Source organism: Microcaecilia unicolor, chromosome 7, assembly GCF_901765095.1.
Source record: "Microcaecilia unicolor chromosome 7, aMicUni1.1, whole genome shotgun sequence".
Lineage (NCBI taxonomy): Eukaryota > Metazoa > Chordata > Amphibia > Gymnophiona > Siphonopidae > Microcaecilia > Microcaecilia unicolor.
In genome coordinates, this window is record NC_044037.1 from 258,748,356 (window position 1) to 258,760,657 (window position 12,302).

The window sequence follows — 12,302 nt, forward strand, 5'->3', positions numbered from 1 at the left end:
AAATCAAGGCGCTATATATAGAATTTGGGGGTATATATTTGGCTGAGACAGTCCAAGTTACACCTGATTTTCCTATATCTGAGTCAGAGGCTGAACATCCATACCTGTGTGTATAATTTATATCTATTTGAGTTTCCACCCCAAAATACTCTTGCCCTGCCCCTTTTGCTCTGTGGCTACCACTATACAGCATACCCTAACATTCTATATATGGTACCCAAAGTTGCGTGCACAACTTTCGGCAAACTTCTGAGATATGCACACAAATAAATTGAATAATGAGCTCTGAACCATCAATAGTTAAATGCAAACAACCAGTTGCTGGTGTTGTTTGGCACTCATTAACATTTGTGTCTGCATCTGGTTGCATGCTGTTCTCTAAGGCACAGTGTCTACCTTCCATGGAGCATATCTCAAAAGGGGGTGTGGTCGGGGAGGGGAATGTTCGGGGCATTCCAAAAAGTTGCCTGTGTAATTACAGAATACTGCCTAACCCTACTTAATTTGGGCAATGGCATTTATACCAGGTTTTAGCAAGCATAAGTCCGTCGCCCAAAAGTTAGGTATGGGATCTACGTTAAATACTATTCTATATATGATGCTCGCCCTTTATAGAATAGCACTTAGTGCTGAATTTTTTTGGCACCTAAGTTTCAACACTGTTTATCGAATTCCCTCCATAGTGTTTTTATATGCATAAAGGCAATTTGATAAAGCACATGTAAACAGCTACATGATAATTATTCAGATATGTCTTTGGAATAATAGTATACATGTGTGTATATGTACATATAAATGCATATATACCAAAATCTTACCTAACTGCTATTCTGTACATACACATTCATCTTACATAGTGTGTATTTTACAGGTGGGGCATATTCACCCACAGAGCCTGGGTGGAGAGTGGGTGGGACTCACAAGTACATGGGTAACTTACAGAATACTATGAGGTCCTTTCATTAAGCTACAGTAAAGGGGGCCTGCATTAGCATCAGCGTGTGTTTTTGACACACGCACTGAGGCCCCCTTTTACCACAGCGGGTAAGAGACTATGGGGCTCATTTTCAAAGCACTTAGCCTTCCAAAGTTCCATAGAAACCTATGGAACTTTGGGAGGCTAAGTGCTTTGAAAATATGCCTCTATATGTTTTCCTGAAAAGAAATGGCTGTGTGGTAAGTGAACCCCTTACTGCATGACCATTTCAGGGGAGAGCACTTATCACCACCCGTTGAGGTGGCGGTAAGGGCTCCTGCTCTAACCTGGCAGTAACCGGGCAGCACACGGTGCGGCGTGATCACCACCAGGTAAGCACCTGCACTACAAAAATAGAAAATAGCACTGGAAATGGATGCACACTGGGGGTGGGAACTACCACCAGGCTCCTGGCGGTAGTTCTGTCTTAGCACACGCCAAAGCCCATTGCTGCGCACCAACCCTTTAGTAAAAAGTCCCCTATGTTATGTATGTATCTCCAGCATTTAGGGACACAAACTTACACCAGCTCTATGACATAACTTACAGGTATATTTTCACTGTTAATGCTAGTTATTCCATGAAGGAAAGTAACATAGTAAATGCCGGCAGATAAAGACCTGTGCGGTCCATCCAGTCTGCCCAACAAGATAAACTCATTTTACATGGTATGTGATACTTTATATGTATACCCGAGTTTGATTTGTCTTTGCCTTTCTCAGGGCACAGACCGTAGAAGTCTACCCAGCACTGGTCTTGTACTAAAAGTTCTGAAGATTCTGGAATTCTAAAGAGTTACAAGATTCTGGAATCTCAATTAGTAGCAACATTCCATGTAGAACCCCAAAGAGTAACATAGTAAATGATGACAGATAAAAACCTGTACGGTCCATCCAGTCTGCCCAACAAGATAAACTCATTTTACATGGTATGTGATACTTTATATGTATACTTGAGTTTGATTTGTCCTTGCCTTTCTCAGGGCACAGACCATAGAAGTCTACCCAGCACTGTTCTTGTACTAAGTTCTGAAGCTAACGTCGAAGCCCCTTAAAATTTACACTCCAGCTCATCCCTATCTATTCAGTCACAATCAGGGCATAGACCGTAGAAGTCTGCCCAGCTTCCATTTTGTTTCCCCAATTACCGGCGTCACCACCCAATCTACATTCTTTTAAAGCAGTTTTTCCAGCTGCAACCCCATGTGCACAGCTGCAGCGATGCCTGCACAACTCCATCGAGGTATGTGGTTATGACGTGCCTATGTAACAACTTTACAAGTCGCAACCCTAAGCAGTGTGCACAAAACCCATGTGGGGTTGCGGTCTACATTTCAGGAACAGCTGCTTTGCAGAATAGGCACTTACCAGTCACCCTCCAGGCACCTATTTATAAGTATTTACTTTTAGAATGGCCCCAGTAGCACTGTACAGGCAATGCTATAACAGGCGTCCATATTTACACGCCACTTGAGCACATAAGCGTAGAGAATACTGTCACTCTCATGGATAATTGCACACATATGCAGTATGTGACAGCAAAACACCTAGGCGCTATTTTGTAAGGACATGTGCAAGTCGCATGGGAAGGGAATTCTGTAAATGGTGCTCAAACATCGTCACAAGAAAAAATCAGTGCTAAGCGGGATTCTATAAAGGGTGCATGCCCTCTATAGAATCGTACTTGCTGCTGATTCACATGCCTGACTTTTGGCACCATACTTACACCTGCTGAAACCTGGTATAAATGACTAACACCCAAGTTCAGCTCAGTGAGGCAGCTCTGTAAGAACACATCTAACTTTACAGAACTAATAAGCGGATAGGGTGCTCTTTGGAGTGAAGGAGTAGCCTAATGGTTAGTGTAGTGGGCTTTCATCCTGGCAGCGGTGTACCAAGGGTGGGGCGGTGGGGGCGGTCCACCCCGGATGCACGCCGCTGGAGGGCTGCAGAGAGCAGCCGCGCCTGTTGGCTCTGTTGTTTCCCTGCTCCCTCTGCCCCGGAACAGGTTACTTCCTGTTCCGGGGCAGAGGGAGCAGGGAGCCAGCGGAGCCATGTGCCTGCTCCCAGCAGCCGAGAATGCACCTGGGGGGGGGGGGGTTGATGCGCTGTGGGGTGTAATTGCGCCGAGGGGGGTGTCGTGCTGCGCATCAGCGATCTGCCCCGGGTGGCAGCAGACCTAGGATCGTCACTGCATCCTGGTGACCTGGGTTCAATTCCCACTGCAGCTCCTTGTAACCTTGGGTTCAATTCCCACTGCAGCTCCTTGTAACCTTGGGCAACTCACTTAACCCTCCATTGCCCCAGGTACAAAAACTTAGATTGTGAGCCCTCTAGGGACAGAGAAAAGTACCTGCATATACTGTGTACCGTCTAGTAGCACTATTTATTTATTTGTTACATTTGTATCCCACATTTTCCCACCTATTTGCAGGCTCAATGTGGCTTACATAGTACCATGAAAGCTTACGCCAACTCCGGTAGAGAAACAAATACAAAGTGATGTTGTAGTCTGATAAGGTTCATAGTTACAGAGACATTGGGAATAGTAGACAAGAAGAGATATATAGTGTTCATTACGAGCTTGGGTTACGTTGTGTTGCAAGGTTTTGGTACTTAAGTTGGGTCAGTAGGGTATTAGTAGTAGTAGACACACACATGCCCATCCCTTAGCCACCCCCTTTTGAGTTAGGCATAGATGCAAGCACAAATTTTAATGGGTGACAACGAGCATCAATAATTGGTTGTTAGCACACAATTATTGATATAAATTGGCTCATTAGCCAATTAATTTGAGCACACATCTTGGGAGTGTGCCCAGGTTTTGGCGTGCATATCTAGGTACCATATATAGAATCTGGGGGACAGTGCATAATTGCAAGGGGGCATTCACATGGGTGGAGCATAGGAGCATTCAGACTTTTGGCATGTTTTTAGGTGGTATCATGCTCCGCACCAGGAATTGTTTCGTTTTCAGTAAGTGTGGATTGTCACTGGTGATTTACTGCATTCTGAGCAACTACTCAAACATTTAGCATTGCTCTGTCGAATTAACTGCTGAGGCAGGTGTTAGGTTACGCCAAAACACGGCCCATGTCGGTTCTTTAATAAAAGAGTACTTACCCCATTCTTGAGATAACTTTGTGCTTTTTGTTTGGACTGCTTGCGCTGTGTACCTTGACCTTCTCCATTGCATGTAGTGTGTATGTTGGAGCATAGGAGGGGTATGTTCAGGGCTGCACTTACAGAATACGGTATGTACATACGCTCTTGCTGCATTCAGACACCCGCAGTTATATCAAGTCTATGAATAGGGGCTCACCATGCGGCATTAGAGTGTATACAAGGCAGTACCCACTTATAGAATTACCCGCATGGTATATATAAGGGCCTCTGATATATTTTCAAATGCAGTTATTCATTTAGGGGGTCATTTTCAAAACAAAAAAAAGTCCAAAATATCTAATAAGGTGGTAGAAGGATTATTTTTCTCAAAAATGTCCAAGTTGTGATTTTTGACACCCCAAGTTTAGTCATTTTGCTCCACAGTTTGTTCAAATTTCAAGAGGGAGTATTGGGGGCATGTTTTCGGTGGGACATGGGCAGCACCAAACGATAGGTGTGTTTTCTAAAATAATGAAACAAAATGAAAATGTCTAGGGCCAAAATTAAGACGTTTTGGCTAGACCTGTTTCACGACTAAGTGACCAAAAGGTGCCATAAATGACCAAATGGCCACTGGAGGGATTATGTCCTATTTCTGAAGCACTGGAACTTAACGTGGTAATTGAGCATTGCCGCACGCTGCCCAGTTACCTCTGGGTTTGAGCGGGAGCCCTTACTGCCATCTCAATGAGTGGTGGTAAGGGCTCCCCGCTGAAATGGTCATGCGGCAAGTGGTTCACTTACCGCATGGCCATTTCTTTTCCCAAACAATGGACAGCCTTTTACCTGCTACGGTAAAATGGCGAATCAATGAACATCAAAAATATGCGCAGAAGCTAGCACAGGCCCCCTTTTACCGCAGCTTAGTAAAAGGATCCCCAAACGACTCAGGGAATGAAAATGTGATTTCTGTGCTGCTGTTCTACACAGGATTGCCGTTCTTTAAGTTAGGTAATCAACACCATTGCAGTCAAACTGTGTAAGAATTTATATAGATTTACTTATTTCCCCCCCTGGAGATACCATTACAGTTAGAGCATATGCATATGGGGTAAACCCATTGTAGACATGCAGTTATTTCAAGAGTCTGAATGAGTGACAGCTACAGTACATGCTCCTTGGAGAATCTGACCAATCAGCATTGAGTCTGACCACCCCTCACTCTTTCCTTTTCCTCCATCGAGAAACAAAAGCTTTCTCTCCAGTGGCAGTAGATTGTGATGATCACTCTTTCCATTTTCCCCTTCCCTCTCCCACCCCCACAACAAGTTTCTGACAGGCACAAGGTGTTGTGATCAATACACCCTGCATTCTGAACAGACACGTTTGTCTGTTGTCTGACTGACAGAAAGCACGGTGCAAGTGTAGAGAGAGGTTCCCTAGTTAACACTGTTTAAGGCCTCCACAAAATAACCCTGCACTGCATCAAATGCCAGGGCTAGTTATGAGCTGCAGTTAACAGATACCATAGACCACCTTTCGCAAATCATTTGCAGTCAGGTAAGGAGAACTTCAGATGCCCTGTCTGATTGCTCTTGCTGCTTAGATCACGTAAGTTTTAAAATATGTCAATGTGAAATTATAAAGAATTTGTTTAGACAGTAAATTGTTTTGGTTTTTTTTGGTGCTTCAATGTATAATTATGCGTGTGTTTTTGTAAGCTGCCTAGAGTTGGAGATAAAAAAGCGTTTATTAGTGATATACAATAAGGCTTTTAAATGTAATACATGGTCAGCATGTTCTCTACAGTCTAATACTTTGCTGCTGAATTCTTGAGTGAACTTTTATTTAGTAGTTAATCCATTGAACCTTTTAAACATATGAACAAGGATTTTTTTTTTCATTCAGTTGTGTCTTATTAGTCTCAGCTGCTATAAAACCATTCTAAGTGTCAGCTTTATGCAGTTTAGAAACCCCACTGCACATATTGTTTGTAAAATAAAAAAAAAGGAAACTTTAATATGATATGACATAAAATTGGCATAGGAGTGCCAATCCTTCAAATATACTTGCTCTGCTAATAGTTCTGCCCTCCTTCCACTCCTTTAAGTGCCACATCACATGGCAAGCTCCCCTGTACAGTTACCTGCATGTAGCATAATTACGAATGTTATTTTGGCAATGGCCCTGTTACGCAGGATTGTAATTAATTCCTATGAAGATTACAGTGAGGGTTTTGGATTCCGATGCTGTGTTTCTGGACATTTATTGCTACTCTTTGGTTGGCTTTTTCCAGTGCCTCACAGAGCACAATGTTAAATTAGTGTCTGCTCTGAGCCAGCGAGCACTATATCGTTCGCCTTGTTTATCAAACTGCAGAAAGGAATTCTTTGGGCTCCCACTTCTTTGTGGTTTTCAGTAACAATCTGTTTTTGTGCCAGCCATGCAGCTCTTGTACATGTGAGCAGGGTTTTTTTTGTTTTTTGGTTTTTTCCTAAAGCTTATGCAAAAAGTTGCATATTTGACCTAATGGAAGGAACAATGTATCAGCTTAGGTTGCCTTGTGTAGGAGGAGCTTTCGGTTCTCTACTGAGCAAGATTTATACCTCATCACACATACAAATTACTCAGGCCCCCGATGCTGAAAAACTCCGGCACTGTTCTGAATAGCACCGTAAAAATACCGCCGGAACAGCGCAGAAGAACAATGACCTAATGCTCAACGCTAATGAGATGAGAATTTAGGCACGCTCATAGCGTTAGGCTTTAGGGAGTTTGGAGGGAGGATTGTGCTTTGACGTGGGAGGATCGTGCTCGGTGCATGCGCAAAAGAGTTCCGCAGTAAGCTTGGCTCCTGTGCGCATGCGCCTGCTAAAACCCGAATGTAAGCACACATTGGCACACATTTTCTGTGGCCTAAATATAAGTGTTTTTAATATTTTTTTCTAGCTTGGATGCTTATATTTAGATGCAGGAAACAGATGTCAGTGCGTGTTTTTAATTTTTTTTAAGCTTGGACGCTTTAAATTTAGAATCAGGAAACAGGCGCCGATATGTGCTTTCGCTTGGGTTTGCTGTTTTTCACGACCAGCGCTTAAGGGCTTACATGGGCTTCCTGCTTCCAAAAACAATCACAACCGGCAAATTTTGCAGAAAGATTCATGAAAGAAGCACAAGAATAATGGGGAAATCCTCTCTTCCAACAACCTAACACCTGCTCCAACCTGGCGTTATATTTTGTAGCGGTAAGGCTGTCTTGTTTTGGGCGCTGTTTTCTGAGCATTGGGGAGAAACATTAACATGAGCTTGACTATATTAGCATGCTATTTGCATTGTTCATCTGCGCACTCGTTTGTTCCCGCGCTCCGGGCTTCTGAACATTCTGCGCGGGTAAATGCAGTCACTAGTGCAATGCTAATGGCCTCTAGTGCCCACATTTAGTTGAGTATCAGGGCCTAAATGTGATAAGAGCTTAGTATCTGACCTAAAATTCTAAGAAATACCTGTGTATTTGAAGAAAAAATCAAGAGAAAAATAAAAGCCAACTTATGTTCCGAAGGAATTATGTCTAAATACTAAAGGTCATACAAATCACTCAATGCAAAAGTGTTTTTGTTGTTGTTGTATATTATTTTAAAAGTGGTTTACCAGAATGAAATATCACATTTAGATCATGCACCATTGAGAGTGATAATTTTGGGTCAAGACAGTCTATACAGGAGTGCACAATGCCTCTCTAAGTGAAGCTGACAGAAATTATTTATTTGGTCTAAAAGTGTTTACTGCTATTTGTGAGAAAGGACCCCAAAGGTTCTAAAGTATTGTTGGTTCATGAAGGTGATGGATGCTCTGATCCTGACCCTGTATAGTCAGACATGACTTCATTGCTTGCTTAGATTGTTCTGATATTTGGGGCTCCTTGGGGGCTGCTGATAAATCATTTATCCCCTTATTTCCCCACCACCACCACGGAAGAAAATATTTCAGTTGCTTTGCTGTAGTAACACTCATCTGGCACTGGGAATAGTGCGTTCCATGCAAAAAAAAAAAAGAGAGAAGGCAACGAAGAAGAAAAAAAGACCCTAAAAGGCATATTTTTTTCAAGATAAAGGCCTTTTAATGTCTGTCCAGCCTTAGATAATTTTATTCACTCCTCCTGAACCTTTCTTTATTCCTTCTGTGCCCAGAGATCACTTTATAGGAGGTGGGTTGATAGCTTCCCAGGCTTCAGGAGCTTTTCTCGAAGCCCCCTCCCCTCCCCGAGGCTCCGTACTCAGAAAATTTGTAAAGAATATTCTACTTGTTGCTAAGAAATGGTTAAACCTCAGTCACTAGGGGGGAAAAAAGGAGCACATTATTGATTGTGGTAAGGTATATCTGGACCACACAGCTAGAGCGGAGACGTTAGAATATCTCTCTTTTTGTAGTTCTGAGGGCATTACCCAGCCTGAACTTGCCTAAACCCTTGTGGTCACACCTCTTGAAAAGGTTTTGTTTCCCCCGTCAATTGGTATTCAAACCAGGTCAGCAGATTCTGTTTGCCCGGCTCGGCTGCCGTTTTCATTTTAATTTGCACCTGTTGTGCAGTTGTTCAGAAGGCAAGTGCAGACCCGCAGATTATACAAAGATCATATTATGAGCAGATAGGCACGGTGTAATCTCTTTGTCCCCCGCCTCACATGACAAAAAAAATCTCTCTCTTTTTGTTCCTTTTTACTCCCTGGGAACCTGTCAAAGCAAACAGATATGGCTGACTAAAATTTGTAACTAGACATGTTTCAAGAATTCTCCAAAAGCATTATGAACCTGACACACAATCCTTTTCATTTTTTTTCCTCCCTTTTCTGCCACTTTTGTATAATCCGATAGCTGGCAAGAGCCACTTGAGATAGCTCAGTTGATAACTTAGCAGAGGATTGCTTTATTAGGCAGAGAGAGAAATCAAAATGAACCTGAAAATTGTTTGCGCTTTTTTTTTCCACAGGCATTTTATTCTCTCTCTCTCTTGTTCCCATGATGTCATGGTTTTAAGTTTTTTTTTTTTTTTTTTTTGTATATGCTTCTACAGAGTTAGGTTAACAGTTCTTGGCAACCCTGTGTGTGCGTAACGGATGGTGTGTTTCTCTAGCTGAGCTAATGCCCCGTGTTTATTACTCTAATCTTTCTTGTCTGGTGGTAAAGTGGACAATTTATGTACTAGCATGTAGGCCGAGAGCCTTGTGAGGGCTGACTAATTCAGGAACAGCCACCTTCAATTGAGTTCACAGACCTTATTTACAGGCCGTCTATTTTAAGAAAAGCTATTGAGCATTTCTGAGACTGAGGTCTGCAAAAGCAGCTAGCTTGTACTTGTGAGTTATTTTAACATTTGTTTTGGTCCTGGTTGTTTCACTATGAAGTCTTTTGTAATTATGGTGGTCAGAAGACATCTTGATTGTTATAGAAATAGTCCAGAAGATATGGCTTTTCCTCATTTTCTTCATAGATGCTTGAAATACACTTGAAAACTGACACAGATTCTTCTGTGAATATTTCAGGTTCAGTGTTTAGGTGTCCACAGGCAACTAATAAAAGATGTTCACTGATATTTTCAATAAGAAGACAAATATTTTATATGAATGATTGTTCTGTATATATAACAATATGTAATGTGTTCTGCAAACTTGTCATAACTGATCTCTTCAATATGCATGTTTGAATATGTATTAATATTAGTCATAGTAAACCAAGAAAAAAATACATACATTCATCATTATATTGGTAATTAAGTATTGCATTCATAAGTACATAAGTATTGCCATATTGGGAAAGACCAAAGGTCCATCAAGCCCAGCATCCTGTTTCCAACAGTGGCCAAACCAGGTCACAAATACCTGGCAAGATCCCAAAAAAGTACAAAACATTTTATACTGCTTATCCTAGAAATAGTGGATTTTCCCCAAGTCCATTTAATAATGGTCTATGGACTTTTCCTTTAGGAAGCCGTCCAAACCTTTTTAAAAACTCCACTAAGCTAACCGCCTTTACCACATTCTCTGGCAACGAATTCCAAAGTTTAATTACACATTGAGTGAAGAAAAAATTTCTCCGATTCATTTTAAATCTCTTAATAAACTTGTGTTTGGTTGCTATGTGATTAAAAGTATGTGTTGTTCTTCCTTTCCCTCTCTCCTCTCTCTTTGCAGTCTTGAACTATGAGAATGTAGTAGACACGGGTTCGGAAACAGATGAAGAAGACAAGCTCCATATTGCTGATGACGACATTATTAACGCACTGGAGCAGGACATTAGTCCAGTCAGCGTGCCCAACCATGAGTCTTCCCCCCATATGAGCCAAGCACTGTTACCAAGAGATGAAGAGGAAGATGACTTGAGGGAAAGTGTAGATCACACCTGGCACAGTAATGAGATTATGCAAGCCTCTGTAGATGGTCCAGGTAAGTTACTGTTATTGTAGAACCAATTCGTTTATTTAAGAATTTTAGCAGAAATAGGAGTAATTGAATGTACAATACATAAAAGGCAAACCATAAATATTGATAGCTATTATTACAATAGGAATTACTCCAAAAGAGACCACCAAACCCAAAGCTTAAAAGGGGAGGGGGGAAGACCAAATAAAAACCTGAGAGGTAGGTAAAGCAGGAAAAATGGAAAAAAAAACCCCTAGAGAGGATTATAACCATCCTATCCAAATAATATACAGATGCAAAACCAACTCCATGACTGAGGCAGCTTCTCCAGTGTATTAGTTACCAAGCATTGTCTAGAGTAGAAAACAAAACGCAAGTGGGAGAGTTCAGAGAAGACATCGTTAACATGAATTGCTCATGATAGTTCTAGAAAAAAAAGTGTCTGGATTATATCTTGAACCCAAGTAAAGACCAGAATCAAAAACAATGAGGCCCCCATAGGTTCTACCTCCCCTGATTTCTCCAAGAAACCAGTCAAATCTAAACTATCTACTGAGATATTAGGCATCTTTACCATGTCTATATAGAAAGAAGAGAATCTTAGCTATGGGAGGAATACACCCTTCCAGAATCTTCAAAACTTCAGTGGGGAGACCTGTGCAAATCAAGGAAGGTTTAGCACTTGAAAATGCAAACCTCCTGCATTACTCTCTAAATTCTCAAATCAGCACTGGATAGCATTCATATCCTTAATTAAACCCATTTGCACATGCAATAAATGGGCTGAACTTTGCTTGAGTTTCACAGTCCTCTAAAGGTAATTGCTGACTTCCACCTCATGAGACTTAATGCTCTAATGAGTTTTCAAGGTAAAAATAACCGCTGAGGAAAAAGCTTTCCATAAAGTCACCAGTACTGTCCATATGCAATCTAGAGTTATAATATCAGGTTTAACTGTGGTAGACTAAGAGCAAAGGACAAACATAAAAGGCTCAGCAAAAGTGGAAGTGGAGAGCTCACCCCAGAGGACATACCTAGGGAGCAATTCTGTAAGTATGCATTTTCATTTAGGCACCCTGTAATAGTATCTGAGTGCCCAGATTTTGTTAAAGAATACTAGAGTATTGGTGCATCTTACATTTCTGCAGCTGCAGTTACACCACCCATAGATCAGGCATAATTGGGGTTGCATAATTGCACCAGGGATGCATATAACTGACAGCATTCTGCAAGTTCTAAGTGTAAATGGGAGCCCTGCCCAAATCCTGCCCTGTTCCACCTATACACATGCTCCCCTTACATTTATATGTTATGCCACTTACGCTTGCCATTACAGACTAACCACTTAAGAGCCCTGCTGGCGTACTTGCGACAAAACAATAAAGCAGCACAGAGGGCCTTTAAAAACACAAGGGACACAGTGCTTATGTTAAAACCTTTAATAGTCCAAATTTGATTGAAGGAAGACCCGACAGGGGCCGTGTTTCGGTGCCACCGCACTTGCGTCAGGGGTCACACGAATAATAAGGAGGCTTATACAGACAAATTCAGTTCATCTGTTGACTTGCAAAGTCATCTCTAAATATATTCCTCCTTATGTAGTACAATATTTTATGTAGTACAAAGGTTTTAACATAAGCACTGTGTCCCTTGTGTTTTTAAAGGCCCTTTGTGCTGTTTTTTTGTTTGGACTTTGTTTTGTGCTTCGTTCCCTCTCTTTTGTTACACTCTGGCGTACTTGCGACAACATGAACACTTATTTATTTTTATTTATTTACTAGTAAAAAAGGCAATAAAACGGGCACTAGC

General features: G+C 41.6%; 1 protein-coding gene across 2 annotated transcripts in view; it reads left to right on the forward strand.

Moving 5' to 3' along the window:
• ZEB2 (zinc finger E-box binding homeobox 2) overlaps window positions 1-12,302 on the forward strand; it is a 277,673-nt gene that overhangs the window by 189,680 nt on the left and 75,691 nt on the right. For both annotated transcript variants that reach the window (XM_030208898.1, XM_030208899.1), the window contains one exon: window positions 10,266-10,517. In XM_030208898.1, the coding sequence (XP_030064758.1) occupies window positions 10,266-10,517 (252 nt within the window). The remainder of the gene's footprint in view (window positions 1-10,265; window positions 10,518-12,302) is intronic.